General features: G+C 31.7%; 4 protein-coding genes across 22 annotated transcripts; 2 read left to right on the forward strand and 2 right to left on the reverse strand.

The window, feature by feature from the left end:
• The first annotated feature begins 86 nt into the window (after nucleotides 1-86).
• On the forward strand, nucleotides 87-2,974 carry LOC128882936 (uncharacterized). Its single transcript, XM_054134799.1, has 9 exons — nucleotides 87-225; nucleotides 331-825; nucleotides 914-1,117; nucleotides 1,184-1,303; nucleotides 1,382-1,659; nucleotides 1,712-1,954; nucleotides 2,045-2,209; nucleotides 2,279-2,716; nucleotides 2,770-2,974. Exons 2-9 carry the CDS (start codon nucleotides 531-533, stop codon nucleotides 2,881-2,883), a joined length of 1,857 nt encoding a protein of 618 aa, XP_053990774.1. The 5' UTR covers nucleotides 87-225; nucleotides 331-530; the 3' UTR covers nucleotides 2,884-2,974.
• On the reverse strand, nucleotides 2,952-10,794 carry LOC128882935 (uncharacterized). 10 transcript variants are annotated; one of them, XR_008458620.1, is made up of 23 exons: nucleotides 10,422-10,794; nucleotides 9,925-10,366; nucleotides 9,531-9,880; nucleotides 9,319-9,477; nucleotides 9,063-9,261; nucleotides 8,893-9,008; nucleotides 8,685-8,832; nucleotides 7,823-8,637; nucleotides 7,662-7,733; nucleotides 7,367-7,589; nucleotides 6,799-7,063; nucleotides 5,550-6,721; nucleotides 5,154-5,456; nucleotides 4,975-5,093; nucleotides 4,748-4,900; nucleotides 4,431-4,697; nucleotides 3,938-4,370; nucleotides 3,803-3,884; nucleotides 3,557-3,644; nucleotides 3,463-3,499; nucleotides 3,269-3,371; nucleotides 3,150-3,217; nucleotides 2,952-3,092 (listed from the first exon to the last, which is right to left on the reverse strand). XR_008458620.1 is itself a non-coding variant. In XM_054134795.1 (16 exons), exons 1-16 carry the CDS (start codon nucleotides 10,658-10,660, stop codon nucleotides 4,627-4,629), a joined length of 4,854 nt encoding a protein of 1,617 aa, XP_053990770.1. In that variant the 5' UTR covers nucleotides 10,661-10,794; the 3' UTR covers nucleotides 4,492-4,626. The 10 variants fall into 10 exon arrangements, 3 of the variants coding, with proteins under 3 accessions (XP_053990770.1, XP_053990772.1, XP_053990773.1); XR_008458618.1 differs by having other exon boundaries at nucleotides 3,557-3,671; nucleotides 3,730-3,884; XR_008458619.1 differs by having other exon boundaries at nucleotides 3,695-3,884.
• On the reverse strand, nucleotides 10,745-16,468 carry LOC128882938 (uncharacterized). Of its 10 annotated transcripts, XR_008458626.1 has the most exons (18): nucleotides 16,356-16,458; nucleotides 16,232-16,314; nucleotides 16,095-16,167; nucleotides 15,981-16,045; nucleotides 15,827-15,918; nucleotides 15,601-15,772; nucleotides 15,465-15,520; nucleotides 15,249-15,349; nucleotides 15,080-15,194; nucleotides 14,800-15,033; nucleotides 14,517-14,725; nucleotides 14,420-14,476; nucleotides 14,303-14,379; nucleotides 14,162-14,239; nucleotides 14,006-14,075; nucleotides 13,905-13,957; nucleotides 13,452-13,846; nucleotides 12,993-13,396 (listed from the first exon to the last, which is right to left on the reverse strand). XR_008458626.1 is itself a non-coding variant. In XM_054134801.1 (14 exons), exons 6-13 carry the CDS (start codon nucleotides 15,492-15,494, stop codon nucleotides 14,185-14,187), a joined length of 894 nt encoding a protein of 297 aa, XP_053990776.1. In that variant the 5' UTR covers nucleotides 15,495-15,520; nucleotides 15,601-15,772; nucleotides 15,827-15,993; nucleotides 16,047-16,167; nucleotides 16,232-16,314; nucleotides 16,356-16,468; the 3' UTR covers nucleotides 14,055-14,075; nucleotides 14,162-14,184. The 10 variants fall into 10 exon arrangements, 3 of the variants coding, with proteins under 3 accessions (XP_053990779.1, XP_053990778.1, XP_053990776.1); XR_008458628.1 differs by having other exon boundaries at nucleotides 14,420-14,470; nucleotides 15,827-15,993; nucleotides 16,047-16,167; XR_008458624.1 differs by having other exon boundaries at nucleotides 15,827-15,993; nucleotides 16,047-16,167.
• Nucleotides 16,469-16,533: 65 nt separating this feature from the next.
• Nucleotides 16,534-18,127, forward strand: LOC128882940 (protein lifeguard 4-like). Its single transcript, XM_054134805.1, has 7 exons — nucleotides 16,534-16,957; nucleotides 17,019-17,156; nucleotides 17,215-17,329; nucleotides 17,378-17,469; nucleotides 17,534-17,645; nucleotides 17,692-17,837; nucleotides 17,891-18,127. Exons 1-7 carry the CDS (start codon nucleotides 16,670-16,672, stop codon nucleotides 18,020-18,022), a joined length of 1,023 nt encoding a protein of 340 aa, XP_053990780.1. The 5' UTR covers nucleotides 16,534-16,669; the 3' UTR covers nucleotides 18,023-18,127.
• The last annotated feature ends 106 nt before the right edge of the window (nucleotides 18,128-18,233 follow it).

Genomic DNA, 18,233 nt, shown 5'->3' on the forward strand with positions numbered 1-18,233 from the left:
AAATAAAAAACTCTGCTCCAGCTGAAATGGTTTTTTTTTTTTTCATTTATTTTTGGTATAAAAAAGAAAATAACAGGAGAAGACAGAAAAAAAACTCCCGGCATGGAATTTCATGAAAATGTTTCACAGTAGATAACTATTTTTCAATAAGTCGTACATAACAATGTTAATTTGTTTTTACATTTGGAGTAACCATTCAATATAAGAGCTTGTTTTATTTTAAACGTAAGGATTTTTTGTAAAGAGAAAACATTATATGTTTTTTCTTTGAAAACTGTTTTTTGTATGTTTTTTTTTTTTTTGTGTGTTCCTGCTAAAATTTAAAATTAGCTTTTTAAAAAGAAAAGGGAACGCATTTTGGAAAAAATTAATCTTAATGAGAAAGTTTTTTGTTTTGGTTTGGTATGAGGTTCGTATAAGAAACCAATAAAATTAGTTGTTTGTATGATCGAGTTGAATTTGTTCATTATTTTGTCGAAGAGAGATTTTAACCGAGTAAACAATTTTTTTCTTTTTTTTTGTTGAAAAAAATGTCTTGTAATCAATTTCTACCACTTCAAATGTATATGGGCCACTCAACAGTTACAGCTGGGTGTCCTAAACGTGTTCGACGAACCGTAAAGACTGATTCGAATACGCATTGTTTACAAAAAAGTATGCAATGTTTTTATGTCAAGTCACCGCAACAAAAAATTGTTCAACATTGTCCGATCAACGATTCCTTATTAATTGGCAATACTTCTTCTAAACAAGTAGAAAAGAATACTTCTTTCCAATACAATGTTGAGCAAGATTGTAATTGTTATAAAAGTAAAAAAAGTTCAGGTAAAATAATGTTTTTAACGAAACAGTTCAATGATGCAATAAAAGACTTATGTTCCATGGTTTATCTTTTTATTTATTAACTTCAAAGATAATCAAGGAGTGTGCATGACTGTAAATAAGCCGCACTTTTCCCTGTCGTGTGTTTCAAATTCTGCACAACCAACATGTCATACCCTAGCAAAATGTTTCCCTCCTCAAAAGAATTCATGCCGTAAAAGGTCATTCCAAGATTTAAGAAACTATTTTCGACCGTGTAACCCTATCAACAAACTATCGCTTGTGAACGCATCAAGTAAAACACAACAAGGTGGAGTTTATAGAAAATTTATGTTATTTGTGTTTGTCCTGTGGATTTCAGCCACGCTACAAGATTTCTCGTCTACCTTTAAAGAATGTTCGGAAGAGAATTTTATCAGAAAAAACACTTCGCAGGTGTCAAGCCAGGAAAATGGAGAGAGTATTCCGATATCGGATTTGGGCAAGTCGAGTTGTTGCTTTGGACGATAAATAAAGGCATGAGGGCAATGCATGTAGTGACATTTTCTTGTTATTGCAGATGGAACGATGGAGAAGAGTTCTAAAGATAAATCGTTTATGACAGTTGATATTGTTGAACCGTGTGCAGAAGACAAGAATGATTACCCATCTTCAATGCCTGACGCTCCAGTTATAGTGTCCCCAAAACGTTCTTGTCTTCCTGTGGCCGTATCCAAAATGCGTTCTGAAAACTCCGAATATTTGTTGAATCAAATGTGTCAAAATGATGTGAGGTGGAAAAATGACGAACGCTATTATTATATGAATGTATTTTTATGTAAAAATATTCAAGATGCGGTAAATTGGTTTTTGTGTGAAACAAGTAAATTTTTTCTTGTCCTTGGTTTAGAATACGATGGTCGCATGTCCTAATTATTTTAAAAATTATAAAAAATGTCTTTACGGAAAAAAAGTTTCAGCGGCTTCTAGACGCCTTGTTTTGCAATGTATTGTCGATTTAGGGCGTGGTATTGCCACACCTATTAGTGATTTTTCAATTCATATGGCAATTAATTTATTTGATCGTTACTTAAGCCATTTAGGTCGTTGCAAAAGTACAAATATAAAGGAACGCGTGGCAGCATCTATTGAAGTAGGAAACATTTTGAAGAAGAGTGAAAAGAATTTTTTAAAACAATACGTCAATTGGTTTTTTCTTCTTCATGTTGTTGTCATGTTTTAGCTTGTTGGAGCTGCTTGCCTTTATATTTGTTCCAAAGTAGAAGATTCTTGGTGTTTAAGCTTGAGTGATATCTGTAAAGTTTTTGATAATGGATTAGAACGCGGTCGACAAGATGTTTTACATTGGGAAATTCAAATTTCAAGAGAATTTGATTTCATGTTTTATGTAAGATTTCGTAAAAACACATCGGTTATGTTTCTTTCAAAATTGTTTTTCGGGATGGCTTTTCTATAGTCTCCTACAGTTTTAGACTTTATGTATAAAATGGTAGAATTATCATCCCAACCTCTTATGGATTATATTCAGAAACAAAATATTTGTAACGTTAAAGAAGAAAAAGAATGTTTTTTAAAAACATCGACATTGAATGAAAACGTTCATAAAACGACTGAAGAAAGTTGGAACAGTGAATCTTTATATTACGTAGCAGGGAATGGACAAAAAGGATTCAGTTCTCCAACCCATTTTCAAAAAAATCATTCTTTAGGCGAATGGAAAAATTTAACGCTAGTCGAATTTAGTGAACGACTTGCAGCTGAAGCAAATTCCATTGCTGAATTAAGTTTATTACATCACACATGTATAGGAATACCTGTTCACCTTATTGCAGCCGCAGCTTTACTTGTTGTTATTACGCAACGTTTTTATCAACAAAAATCAATAGAAAATTTAGTAAGTTGTTATTGCCCCAAAACTCATATTTAACAATAAAAAAAAACATGTAGCCACAACCTGTACGTGCACTCCTTGGTAAAGATCGTCGTCGCTTAACGCGTGTTGTCGCTATGATTTCAGCTGTTATTGAAGAAGGAAATCTATTAACTAAAAACGTTATGTAATTTTTTTTATTAAAAGCAGGAGTGTAATGTTCTGTCCAACAATGTTTTATTTTTAAACCTTATCAAAACCTAACAGAGTTGTTATTTTAAAGTTCATAACATGATTTTTTTTTAAATCACACATTTTATCGTGACACTCAAAGCTAAGCCACATTATTTAATCTCGTCGTTTGTCTTTTTTCACTTGTTCCACAGGAATCGGATCCGATCTACAAAAAATAGACTTTGAATGTCATAAATCAAATAGTAAATAAAAGAAACGGCACCGAAAACTTAGAAGACATATCACAATGGAAAATAGAAGCATGTGAGACAAGGTAAATTCAAACCGTTTCTGCACCATTCATGTCTCTTAGCAACCATTTGTTTTAAATATCCGATTTACCGAGAAAGGGAAAACTGAACGAACAATCTGTCCGATTTTCCACTGGTCAAACATTGTGTTTTGCGACAATGTCCATAATTGTGCTAGCATGAATAACGACCCTCTTTTTTGTAATCGACACACACACACACACACACACATAGATAGATCAGGTGTACGTCTTGTGATAGTAAAGAGAAATAGTCATTTTTTACCCTGATAAAAATAAAAGAAATATTGCCATAACAGCGCCTGAGGTATAGACGAGAAGAATGAAAAATTGTTCTTAGTGTTTTAATTTCAAGGTACCATCAAGAAGTCTTGATACATGAACTGAAGCCATTGTTAGTCTATTTAGTATCAATAAAAGAATTTTTGTTTCGAGTTTAATAAGAATCTTTTTTAAAACAAAATAAAAAAAAAACTATAAAATAGGATGACACATACACATAAAACTAGGTTGAATAGTTAACACACGTTACCACAGATTAGATCATGAGGTTTTGATCGACTACAAAACAGATCTCTACATGCATTATTTTTAAAAGGTCCTACTTGCGACAGATGGATCCATCAAAAAACCTATTTATTTTGAAAGTTTTAATTGCTTCCATTGAAGCAAACATAATTTTATTTTCTAAAGAAGCATTCATTACACTAATTCTTTCAAGTCATTAAAAAGTGCCTTACTTTTTCACACGCCGATTGATACAAAAGTTTTTGCCTTCGAACACATTCACGATTCCACGACAGACGGTAAGTTCGTAATAGCCATGTTTGAAAGACGATATGTCTCAAGTTTTTGTGAGAGATATAACAACTCCAAGAATGATCCATGAATCCATTTAATTTCAATCCATTTAAAATGGAAGGTTTAATGCGAGAAATCGTTTCTTGACACCATTGAGTTCGTAATAGTAATCTCCATTGAATAAAACAATTTGTCAAAACACGTTCTGTTTGTTCTTGGCGAATAACGCGTAATCTTTGGCTGTGCAAAATAAAATATTTCCACGCATTGAAAACGTAACCTAAATTGATTCGTAAACGACACTGTCTTATTTGGTTTTCTTTAAAAAGCCATTTTTTTTTTTTTCGTTCACGCAACGTATAGAAATACCATCTAACACATATTAAGAAAGGACAATAAACACATTACGTCTTTCACACAACATAAGTTTACATTTCAAGTCCTCGTAACACTTTGGTTCTTTTATCTTTTTGATATTGTTGAATAGAGTCAAATAACTGTTTCCATGATTTAAATTTAGATTTTATAAAAATCATTTCCAGTTTGACAATTGATTGCGTGTAGGCACCAAGTTGCTGAAAAGTGTCTTTTTTAAGTATTGTTTGATAATGCAATTGGATTCTTTCAACTAAGGGCAGCCTAACGCTTGAGTCACATAAAATTGCGTTAACGAAATGTTGATACTTTTTTTGGCGGTGACTACACAGCTATTAAATAAATCATGTATAACGTCAGTAGAAACAACATACATTCGACATTGTTCGAGCCATTCATGAAATAATTTTTTTTTAATGGTGAATTCCAATTGGTTTTGTAAAATCTTCACATGACTTTTCAAATTTCGAATGAGTGTCAGTGTACGACTCCACCGTTGAAAAAAGATATGTTGAGATTTCCATTTCCTATAAGTTGAAAAAAAGCATTCAAACAATAAAAATGTAAAATGGATCAAACAAAAGAAATTTTAATGTTTTACAAAATGTGATCAAGACGACGTGAACGATTGATGGAATCAATACTTTTCGAAAACATTTGAAAAGTACGTTTTTTTAATTGATATTGAAAGAGGGTGTGACGTTGTTGAAAAGATGCCGTCTACAACATGACAAACAAATACGTTTCATGTATTTCGAAACGAATCCACCAATGTCGTACATATTTCCAACATTGAAAAATACCAGCTAAAGTGGTCATTTCAACGGAACGTATCCAATATTTAGAGCGAGTAAAATGCATCCATACATTAAGACTTTTGCTTAAAGAATAAAATGCATTAAAACGCCGTGCAATCCCATGCAGATGATCAGCATGCTTAAAACAACTGCGGAATCGATTCCAATACCGTCGACGTAATTGAAAATGAATCAATTTGTGAAGAGTCGTTTCCAGTAAACGTTCCTGGAGTGATGAAAGAACACGCTGTTGCATGGAATACAAGTATTTTATAGTTAAACGTTTCTAAAAAAAATAAGAAAATATAAAAAGGAAAAACTAATACAACGATTAACACCGGATGTGCTCTAATGGCTTTTCTCTCTTCAAAACACGTACGTGATGACGCGTTTTAAAATCATTGACTCTTTTCATCAAACCGCAATACAAAGATGACCAACACTCAATAACGTTTCGCTTTGATTCAAGTTGAAAACAATGACGTGCCATTAAAATTTTCAACATTCGAAAGAAAAAAAAAAAAGGATCATACGACCGAACACATTGATTTAAAATAAAAGTTAAGCGTTGCGTTGAATAGTATAGTTGAAAACGTTTTCGCCATTTCGTATAATACACTTTTTGCAAACTTTTTATTGACTTGTTTTTGATAAACCGCTCACAAAGGGTTAAATACTTCCAATTGTGTAAAACGTTTTGAACAGTTTTCTTTTTAAAAACCACTATTCGAGTGAGGCTTTGTTTTGTAAAAAAAGTCCAAGCGGTGAAAAGACGATCGACCTCATTATAAACACCATACACTCTTGCTAAACGACTTTTGTGACCCCAAAGTTTCACGGCAACATGTCGCACGTTGGTTTCCAATTGAATTACACTGGTTAGCACATAAAGTCGCCAAGTTTCCCAAAAACGTGTTTGACTTTTCATATGTAAATAGTTTTCCAAATCGAAACATTGGGTATCCCGTCGGATGTGTAGTTCTTTTAACACCTTGTTCATTTGAGTCATACATCCACGTAAAACACAAAGTTGATATTTCCAATTAATAATATAAAAACATCTTTTTTCGGCTATGTGTTTTTTTTTCCGATCAAAAGTCCAGGAACTCCAACTTTGGCAGCCTTTTTGAACACGTCTCATACGATTAAAATTTGTAAGCAAATGAGCATAACACATATCAGTAGGGGAATCATACAAACGTCTTGACAACACTTGCATTGGAGTTTCTTTTTGTAGCTTTTTTAAAAACAATAAGGATGTTTTCCGTTCCCGAGATGACGCTATAATTTCATACTCATCAAGTTGATTCTTTTTCAAAAATTCCAAGCTAATGCATAAATCCTTCCCCGCTGATTGTTGAAATATCTTTAAGCACCCAGCATAAACACTTCCTGCTGATCTTTCAAACGTTCCTTGGGTCATCGTTGGTAAGGTCGTGACAAACAGAAATAGTCGAAATTTCAGTTTCAATACAAAACATGTTGATCTTAACCAAATTCTTTGAAAAAAATAGGTCATGAGATGAAAATGGTGGAGCGTCTTGAGAGCATCTATTGTTTAAAAACAACACACCACAAGATATAAATTCAAAAGTTAAGAACACTAGCCACTTCCTTCACCTACGTACTCATCTTTTTCATTAAATTCTTTTTTATACAAATCATTTTTCCCCACACACTCAAACACTTTTGGAAACAATACTTCGTCCAAACACACGTTAACGTTCTATGACGTTCCACTAATCTTTTATAATACCGTTGTTTTATCTTTTGGCTTAAAAACCTACACAAATTCGCGAATTTTCTACGATGCTGTTGGAAATAGAACCAAACTTTCAGACAGTTTTCATGTCGTTTTCGTACAAACAACCTTTCTTGTGACCTTCGAGTCATCTAAACATTTGAGAAAAAAAACAGGCAAAATTCGAGTCGTTTAAACATTGAAAAAAAAACATGCAAAACATTCGAGTCTATTCGTTTAACAAATACACCAATCAATTCTCTTAGAAAAACGCAAGGCCCAAGTCAAACATCAATACACAAAACGTGCACCACTTGTTGTTGAATTAGCAAAAAGTGTCAACACAGGGATTCACAATCACATGACATGTATGTGTTTCAACATTGTAAACGTATGTATGTGTTAACTACCAAAAAAACAACAAGAAAAACATAACTCTTTTGTTATTCACTGACCTCAGATTTCACTTTTTTAGTAGCAAATATATTCCAAGCGGGTAACAAATGGGTTTGAATCAAACGAACATGTAGAAAGATAAAAAAATTTTGGCACTGAACGCGGTTTTGTAAAAGAGATTTCCATGAAAAATAACAATGTTCAAGTCTGTGAAATGTGCGTTTTGTATCAAGTGCACTTAAAGCATCGTTCATTTTTCGTTGCATTTTTGTGAAAGAGGACCTGAGACAAGTGTGAAACATATTTTTTCGCAAAACACACTAAGAGGAGATTAACAACGAATTGAAAGTTTACCATGAAAAAACGGCAGACGCTAACTGAGTTTCACACCGTTGACAATGTACGCAATAAGCTTTGAATTGAAGCCTTTAAAGTATTTCAAAAGGGAAATGAAAAATTTGACACAACACAAGAGATTTAAAAAAAAAATTTCAACAGGTTTTGTGGACACTTACGATGTTTGTTGTTTATAATATGTCAACCAGAGTGACCAATAATTGGCTAGAAACTTTGAAGTTGTACGTGTTTGTAGAGAATCTGCTGTTTTCTTCAAGTCGACTTTTAAATTGAAAATGTCTCTCCATGTTTTGAAAAAATGACTCTCAACTTGTTCAAGTCGAATGACCTTTAGTGAACGTTTTTTTTGTTCATGTACAACGTAATGCACCCACTCATTTAAAACCATGTTCAATTGTTGTTTTTGTTGAATTTCCAAACGCTTGTATAAACATTTTGTGACTTGATGAAAATGGCTGGACTTTTCCCAGTGTTTCAAAGCTGAAACCAATTTTGTTTTCAATTTGAAAGTCCGATGCAAAATAATGTCTTGTAAAATATTTCCAAGAGAAGCCCAAAAAAAAATAAATTCTTGAGCATTGAAACAAAATTGAATAAAAGTAACAAATGTTTCAGCATTAAATAGAATTGTCACATTTTTTTTTCTTAAAAAACCAAAAGTCGATTTTTTTTTTTTATTGAAATGACAAAAAACATTTTCAGATGAACATACTCCAGTACGAAAAACGTACCAAAACAGAGAATCTGTTTGACAAGCAACTTGCCGATCCCGTAACCTCGAACAGAATTGCGTATAACGAAACCATTGCTGCCATAAACTTTGTTTTTTTTTGTGTAGAACAAGCATTAAAGCCCTTTGTTGCCTGTCATGAAAGTTTTTTTCTTCTTTTAAATTCTTGTGTTGAGCTTTCCAATCTTGTAATAATCGTTTCATTTTTTGTAATTGAATAACGGAAACAATTTCTTGCTCCATCTAAAGGGCAAACATTTTCTAAACAATACGTTTATAGCCTTACTTACATTCATACTGTTTTTTGTTATGATAACCCAACGCTTTATAGCGTTAGGTATACAAACATATTTCTCTAACATTTCGCTAGCTTTACGATAACCTTGTCGTAAGCGACTGCAGCGTTTTAAATAATTATAGATTCGATTCAATTGTCGCCTAGCATGATTGATGAGCCATTCCACATGTTGTATTGCATCAATAACAAACAGAACTTACTGATTTAAATGAGTTTGAAGATATTTTTTTTTCATCTCGAAATGGTAATGCCACTGTTGAAAATATGACCATTGATAAAAAGCTAAAGAAACCATTTTTTTTTCTCTTTTCAACAACTAGATAATGAAAAAAATTTAGTTCTTGAATCAAAATGCGCTTTCAATTCTTACATAACACTTGACTTTCTCAAAAAATAAAGCCTTGTAACGCCAGGCTTGGATACTTTTTTGAGTCATACGTTCTATACAAGATAAAAAAAAATTTTCAAGTCTTTTTTGAAAATCCGCCTGACGCTTCCACACCACCAAAACATATTTTATTGATGTTTCAGTCCGTGATTTTTGAATCATTTGACATAGAATGCAATGCCTAGTCAGAAGGAAACAGTAAGCGGAAATTTTAACGTTTCACAAAATAATATCTTACAAAAACTGCATCCGCCAAGAAATGAAATGTTGTCTTAAAATTGTTTGGTTTGTCTTCACTTTTAATTTTTTAATGGACACAATTACAAATGTCTTGTTCTGAATAAAAGAACGCCACTGTCGTAAACTTGAAAGAAGAGTCCACTGCTTTGTTAGAAATCTAATAAACACACATTAGTTGAGCTTTTCTAACAAAATAAAAAAATAACCAACTCTTCGCGACTTTTCAGTAAACTCCAATGCGTCACCGATTGCTTCCAAATCCCGCAAGCTGACTTTACCGATTTTTGGGTTTTTATTGACACCACTTTAAAACATAATTCTTTTAGCTTGAGAGATTTGAAAAACACGACTTTCCAGACAACCCACGAGCAACGAAGTAAGCAAGTAGCTAAGGTTTTACGTAACGTTTCTTCCATTAATATTTTGTGCCTAGTGTTGTATTTTTTTTTAAAAGCATACGACATCCACATACGACATGACAAAAGGATGCGGCGTTTTTTCATTTCTTTCTTATACTTTAAATAAAAACACCATTTATTTAATTGGACTTTTAATAAGGCCTATAAATTCAAAAATCAAAGTGAAAATTCTAACTATTGATTACCCAGCGAAACAGTGAGGCAAGTGCTTTGTGCCGATTCCATAATTTTCCATGATGAATCGGCCAGGGAACATCAATACACTCCAATGCGAAGAAACCTTGCCATGTTTCACTTTCGACACGAATACAACGGGCCACATACAACATGCGTACATTGCTTAAGAATGTAGGTTGCACATCACTTCTCACGCTCAGTATGTTTTTTTGGTAATTTGTGTATCTTGACACGAAAGACAATAAACCACAGAATCCAACTGCTGAAAATCCTTTGATATGTTTTTCGAAATCGTAAAATACCATTGTTTGACCAGTCATTTTACTAATGCATTGTGCGTTACGGGAAATTCTTACAAGATTCGCTATAAGCTGTGGGAAAGTATTCAAAGACTTCTCATGGGTTACTTGAACTGTTTGAGAGAACCATCGGTGTAAGCAATGGGAAAAACTGTAATAAAAACATTTTGATTTTAAAAACAAAAAAAAAAAAAAAACTAACATACGCAACATGACGAATACATTTTTTTTTATTCCGCTTCCACTGACTATATACCTTCCAGCACTTCAATGCTTTTGTTATATTTAAAATACCCGTAGCCGTTTCCCCAGCAACAATTCTTCTTTGTCTTTCATATTCATATTGTAAAGCATTATATTCCCACACATCAAAGGTTGATCGGAGTAAACGAAAATGTTGCTGGCGCTTGATCTGGTAAATTAACTCGTTACAATCTTTCATCATATTTTGAAAAAAAATTATAAGGCAACTTGGAATTGATTAAAAAGGTGGATAACAAAACATAAAGAAATGTTCTTCAAAGAAAAATGAAGATTTTAAACAACACGCTTGTTTAAAAGTCGAATTCATTAACACCATAAAAAAATCACGTACTAAGTATGATCAAGGCAATGTTACATTCATATATAATAAAAATTTTTGAATAACTACTTGAACAACAGATTCTTCTAAGGACATTTCCTTGTTTTTCTAGAGGTTTATTATCAGAAAAAGCAATTTCCACACTAGAAAAACAAAATCTGTACCTGAAGTACTATGTTATTTCGATCCTTTTCAAAAATAGTTAATTCACGATCTTTTGTACATAACAGGTTGCCTATTACCTGAAAACGGTTTTCCTTCTTAATTATCGTCTTATAGTTAACTTTACCATGTTCGAGTTACTTCTATGTAATAAGCCTTTACATTTAGTTGGTAACAGTGTTTTATCTGTCTCCAGCTTTTACATTAAAACGATTTCATATTCTTCATATAAAATTTGTTTAAACATCATTTGCTTTACCTTGAAACCGACTATAAAAGCTTCAGCACAAATTCTTCTTACATCACATCTAAGCACATTTGAAACAGATCATTTGATGTTTTATTTTTTTTCTAATAGAGATGTAACAAATCTTACATTAATTTAGGACATTTACATAAGCGTGGCCATTCAATATTCCTTTCTTGGTCACTTTGAATTTTGTGAAGTGACTTTATTGAAAAAAAATTACCAAACGCCATACGTTACGCACTCTTACCATACTATGATTTGGTATATAAAAATCCGACACAGCAGCGCATAAATAAAAAATAACATAAGCTCCAAAACTTTTAATTTCTTCACACACAGTCCTAAACAACTTTTATATGAAAACAAACAAAACGGTTGATTTTACAGCAGAATCGAAGCGTAGTCATCATAGGAAAAAAATGGAATATAGGAAATTCGATCCTTTACCTAAAAATAAATTGCGCAAAAACAAAGTAAAACAATTATTAAACTTTGTCCCCAGATAAATGTCATCTAAAAGGTTAATAAATCAGAATAATGATTTCAATAATTATTTTAAGACGGGTGCTCCAGACACGTAAAACGTTGAAACATCAATAATTTGTTAAAGAATTAGTAGAAGAGAAACAATATTTAAATATTGAAATGCATGATATTTTCTTTCGTACAGTCACCGTATCGTTATTTAGCAATTTAAAAAGCCACTGCTAATAGATGAAGGTTTTTCTTAATGCATTGACAATTATGTCAGAATTCGAGACAATGCATTCAGACTTAAAATGCAAAAGTTTTTTACCTTTTGGTAATCTTTAAACGTCTCTAGAATCTCAGGTTGAATACCTACAGTACAAAATTAAATAGAAAAAAAAAAAACATTTTGCTTTTTTTACTTATTTGATCCTCCGAAAAAATTCCCTCAAATCTAATAACAAAAAATACAAGAAATAATTTCACATTATTACGAGATGCCATCATTCATCAATAGTCCTCAACAAAAACTCTATCATACCCTCGACAGTCTAGAGCATTGTGTAATTTTCTAAAATATGGTTGCTCAGATCCTTGTCTTGATAAAAAAATAACGAAACAATTTTCAAATTGATTGAGGAATGCTCTAAACAAAAATCATAAGTCAATGTGATTGTTAAAGTCTTACTCCGCACTGACTGCTCCACGATGCCCTGTTGATATATTATCAATAAACCTAACGCAATTTTTTTCTATTGGTACAGCAGTTCCTCCACTGGTGATGACCACAATCGGTACACCCTTGACCCAGGGCTTCAAAAATTTATTTACTAAATCGCGTACAGTCATAGGTAAAAATTTCTGACTAAAGGAACCTACAAAATAACCGCATATTTTTTCTGTTAAATGTATCGGCTAGTCATAACGGTACCTTGATGTTGAAAAGTTTTAGCGAAAATAAAATTCAATGATTTTTTTGTTTTATCAAACCACTCGTTTGAGGTGTATTGCTTTATGGGTTACGTTGTTGCATAATGTCTAAGTTTCGTTCAAATTTTCTAAATTCGACAAGTTTTCGTTTTTATGAGTTCCCTTAGAAAAAAGAAAACGTTAATCTCTTGACTGTTTCAATCTACACAAGTATTTAAGGTACCTAGATATATTTCTGTTACATTTCTGCTATTGTATAAAAAATGAATACGGTTCAATAATGATTCTATTCAATTGAATAATTTGTAAAAGCTACTACAAACTTTAGTCTTTACGTCTCTTTTAATATCACCACAATGATTTCATGTGCGTTTCAAACTATGTACTGCACGACAGTGCGGTTACTGTCCAGAGTTTTGTTAAAAAGAATTGAATTTTAGAAATAGGATATAAAAGAGTAATGAAAGCCTTATAAAAATATGCACATCACTCTTTCAATAGGTATTATCATCGCATACGAATAGCTCATTTGATTTAAACCACAGGTTGATTTCTTTTTTAGCTGCTTGAATAGAATCACTTGCATGTACTAAATTTTTATCGCAAACAATTGCATAATCTCCACGGATTGTTCCAACATCTGCTTGAAGAGGATGCGTGGCACCTATTATTTTTCTAGCTTGCGCTATAGCATCTGGTCCCTTCCATACCATTGCAACGACAGGGGAGGATTGCATAAATGTAACAAGATGAGGAAAAAATGATTTATGTTTGTGCTCCTCATAATGCTAAAAAAAAAAGTGTGACGAGTTTTACTTTATTTCAAATCATCCGGATACTTACATTTTCCAAGCACTCTGTGGAAGGTACGACCATTTTCATACCAATTAATTGAAAGCCTTTTTTCTCAAATCTTTCAATAATAGCATGGATAAGATGTCTTTTAACCGCATCCGGTTTAATGGCGACAAAGGTTTGCTCCATCCCAAAAGATTTCTGTTGTATTTTTAAAAAATTAATATCTATATGAATCATTTTCTGTCCCACTAATGTGAGCCACAAAAGTTCAGAGTGCGAACTGCGTTCTAAAGCACTTTACAAAATACTTATTAAAACATTAAGTGCTACTGTGTCATGGGACTTGGAATAAATTTATTAGATAAATTTCAAAAAATTACAAAGTTTCTTTTTCAGGTTTTCTTAAAAATGCTCCAAAATTGTTTTATTTAAAAATTCATCTAGAAAACACAAAAACAAATGTTATACAACACACATTAATCAATCAAATTTTTTTACCTTCCCCGTTATCATCATTTGTTTGTTTTTCTCCGATATGATAAGAAAAAGATCTGAAAACATATTTTTTAGTTGAAAAAAATATCAGAAAGACAATTGACCTTTGAAAATCTTGATGTAAACTAATTTTTGCAGTGTTTTTAAATCTCACAGAAATTGTTTGAAGCGTTTCTGTACAATTCAATATATATTTAATTGCATGTTACTAGGGGAAAAGTGAAACACATGTTTGTTTTTTTTTTTAATTTTTATCATACCACTATATGGAAAGTTGAAAATATTATAGAGAATCCATAGAATATTTTTTTCTTGGTGTAAAGCCATGTCTGCTCTTTCTATATAAAAGAATTGCTTTATTGAAATATCACAGTTTTTCGAACTTATTTAATTGAGCGTACTTTTTACTACAGAAAGGGGTTGTACTCGGTTTTTGTTCATACAAGACATTGAAGTATGGTTGAAGAGTAAATTTGACCTAAGAAAAGTGAGGTAATGTAGAGTAATTAAAACCGTACCATTTTTGAACGTTATCAAGGATAATTGTTGAGGATACACTATTATAATCTCTAAAACTGTATGATTTTTTAAAGACAAATTCGTGCAATATTTTACTGTGTGCGCTCTTCTGGTAAAGCGGAACGTATTGTTTTTAAGAAGATTGGTAAACCGAATTCTTCGTCGCATAAAAACTTGGTCAGAAGAAAAAACCAGGAGGATAGCGCTATCGATGTTCCAAAAATACCCTGTGTCATACTTTGTAAGGTAACACAATCGTCTAGAGGTAATTGATTAAAAAGCATTAAAAAAGATATGTCTTCATACTTGACACGCACATACAAAAAAATTCCTTATATTAAATTAAACAAATAAAAAAGGTCTATTTTTTCCTTAATACCTTGAAAACAATGAGATATAAACCTGAGGATTTTTGTGTAAAAATTTTCGGAATAACTAACAAATCTTTTTCGATATCTATTAATAATTCATTCACGAATTCGCGCGATTCAGAGGTTTTCTCATTTGTAACCTTGGTTTTTTGAATTCCATAAAGATAACCAATCCATGTTCCATTGGTAATTCTTTCTTTAATCTCTTCAGGTTGATCACATAGGTTATAAAAACATGGAATCTAAAGATAAATAATACTCTGCAATTTTTCTGTTAATTTGACGTACATCGTTAAGTTTATAATTGAAACAATCTTTTTTTTCCCAACCGCTTAGCAGTTGGCTTGTTTGATTCGATTGAAAAAGACAATCATAAATAACGACAGCCTGAGATTGTTCTATTCTAATGATTAAAAAAAAAAGCAATTAAAAAAGATTTAAAATCATTCTGACATACGTTCCTCCCATATAATAATCTTTATAAAACATACAACCTGAATGGAATGTAGAACCTTTTTTTTTCAGTGGTTGTAACGTTTTCAACTGATAAATAAAATTCTGGAACGCAAACACACAAACATACATATAACATTAGTCGACATAACACAAGAGAAGAGTAGGACGCAGTTTTCCTCAACAAGGGATCTTTTGAATGTAGGTGCAAGTGTTTTACCCAAAGTCTCAAATTGATAATAGTACACATAGGCCGAGTTATTGGGTTTTGGGTATCTTGAATGAAAAAAAAATTATTGAACGCCTCAAGTCGATGATAATAATATATCCTAGTAAGAGGCTAACATTCTACTTACCAGGAAAAACATGGTAAGGTGTTAATGTGAACTTTACGATATTAGGGTTTGAGAAGAAACGAGGAACAAAATGAGCAATGTAATTTTCCACAAGCGTTTCAAAGGAAAGGTAACGGTGAAAGTGTTCTTGATTATAAAACAAGAAAAAATGATGCCATAAACGATGAAGAATCTGTTTTTTTTTTTATTGGGGTATGAAATCGCTTTTGAAATTTGAATGACATACACAACGAAGCAATAAGGTTAAAGGCTTTTTTTCCTTGTTTTGTACAGGTAGTTCGAAACCTTTCCAATGAAATGAATCCTGTTTGTTTTCCTCTTTAGTTTAAGAATCAAAAAACACAATCATCGCTTTGTTCCATGTTAAATGTGTTTGTTACCTTTCTTTGCAAACTAACAGAAAAAAACCTAAGATAAGGTTGTTAATCTTTTGGGTATACACCTACTAAGATAAGAAGACATTTACGAAAAGGAAAACGAATGGATCCCAGCACAAAGTATTTTGTTTCCACAGTTAAAGGGTGAAATGTTACATTCTTGGAATTCTTTTCATGTTTCAACAAGTCTCTTTCAAAATAGAAAAAAAAATTGACTGAAAACAAATGAACTGAACAATCTTGCGTGCGCGTACTCAGTGAAAGTGAAAAGAGCTCTTGTTATATTTAGAGCCTCTTTTAAGTTTGTGTTGTGGATTTGAGGATAAGAGAAAACATTCTACAGCATTGTTTTCTCAATATTAAAAAAAAAAAACTTACATCACATAAAATATCGCTTTCTAAAGTGGTTATATTTCTTTGAAATGTAGTTTGTGTAAGAAAAAATTGAACATTTAAAGAAGAGGGCATCAATATTTCTTTTCCGTCGCTTTTTGTCAAAAAACGTCTGTCCCAACGTTAAATTTTAACCTGTTACTGTAAAAAGAAAAGAAAAAATATTAACAAGTCGTAAAATTTACTGCAATGCTATTCTAACAATTAAATTAAAAAAAAATAACCTTCAAATTTCGTAAAATTTTAATCTCTTTCATTCTCTTTATTAAAATCCGTACTACATAAAAGACTACTTCACCATGAGACCTAATGTTGTACCACCAGCTAATGAACCATTAAACAATCCAGTTTATAATAACGCACCTAATGGTCCTTATTGCAATATGTATTATGGATCTGGGCAAGGTATAAGAAACCCAAATGGTTATACTGGAACACATGGTAATTACCCACAAGCATATACAGTACCTTATCCCCCTAATGCATATCAAGTACCTCCCTCGTCCTATCCCCCTAATACTTCTTATACTGCTCCAACCCCGACATATATTCCTCCATATAATCAACGACCTTTGCCACCTCAACATGTAATGAAATTTACAATATTTCTTTGTCTTTTATTTGATCTCTCGTTTTTTTCAAAAATAGAATTATGACCCTGAAGCCAATACTTGTCCACCTTTTTCAAATGAACCGGTTAAAACGTATTTCGATGAATCAACAAGTATCATGATTCGTCATGCTTTTATTCGAAGAGTTTATTCATTACTTTCGGTACAACTTTTGGTAATCGTTGTCTTTCTTTTTGGTTTTTTGAAGTTTCTCAATGCTATTTTTTTAACAGATTTCATTCTCCATTATTTCAGCGGTCCGTTACATTCCATCGCTTTCTCAATTTATGCTAGAACACAGAGGTTTTATTTTTATACCACTAATACTTTTAACCGTTTTAATACTTGGTAAGAAAAATAAATTGCTTGAATCAATGTAAAATTTTTTCAATTCAGTTGCAATGTGTATCCCAAGCCTTTTAAGAATGCATCCTCTGAATCTTATTATACTTTGCAGTATTTCAGGTTTATTTGGCTTAGTATTAAGTGTAAGACCGTTGGTTTTTTAATGAATATATTTTTTTAATGTTTGTTTACCTTAATTTTTTTTAGAGCATTGTGATTGAGACTACACAAAAAACTTTTTTACTCGCTATTGGCATAACATTATTCATATTTTTAGCGCTAACGGTTTTTGCTTTTCAAACAAAATACGATTTTACTGGTATTCCAATTCTTTATGCATGCATTTTTATTACATTCTTTTGTAGGATACGGAGTCTATTTTTTCGTTGCGGGAATAACGTTTTTTCTGGTATCTATAATAGGTATTTTCATCAAGAGTCGAGTGTTTCATTTAGTTCTTGCTTATATTGGTGTGGTTCTTTTCTCATCCTACATTATTTACGATACACAAGTAAATTTTAATTTCTATTTTGATATCAAACAATATTTTTTTTATTACAACAGCTTATCGTTGGTGGACAAAAAAAACATCAGTATTCTATTGATGATTATGTATTTGCAACATTATCATTGTATCTTGATATTATGAATTTATTTCAATACGTTCTTACTATTTTAACTTTAAGCGACTCGTAGTTTCAAAAAAAATATTATTTTTTCTTACTTACCAAAATTAGTGTTCTAAATAATTTAAAAAAAAAATTTATACTAATAAAGAAATAATAAATATATTTTTTATAATCAATACATTCTTATTTGTAAAAAAAAACGGTCTTTTTAATCACACCTTTTCATTAAAATTTATGAATAAAGCATTTTACCTTGCGTTTGTTCTAGTCATTGAAAA

This window comes from Hylaeus volcanicus, unplaced genomic scaffold (genome assembly GCF_026283585.1).
Source record: "Hylaeus volcanicus isolate JK05 unplaced genomic scaffold, UHH_iyHylVolc1.0_haploid 12197, whole genome shotgun sequence".
NCBI lineage: Eukaryota > Metazoa > Arthropoda > Insecta > Hymenoptera > Colletidae > Hylaeus > Hylaeus volcanicus.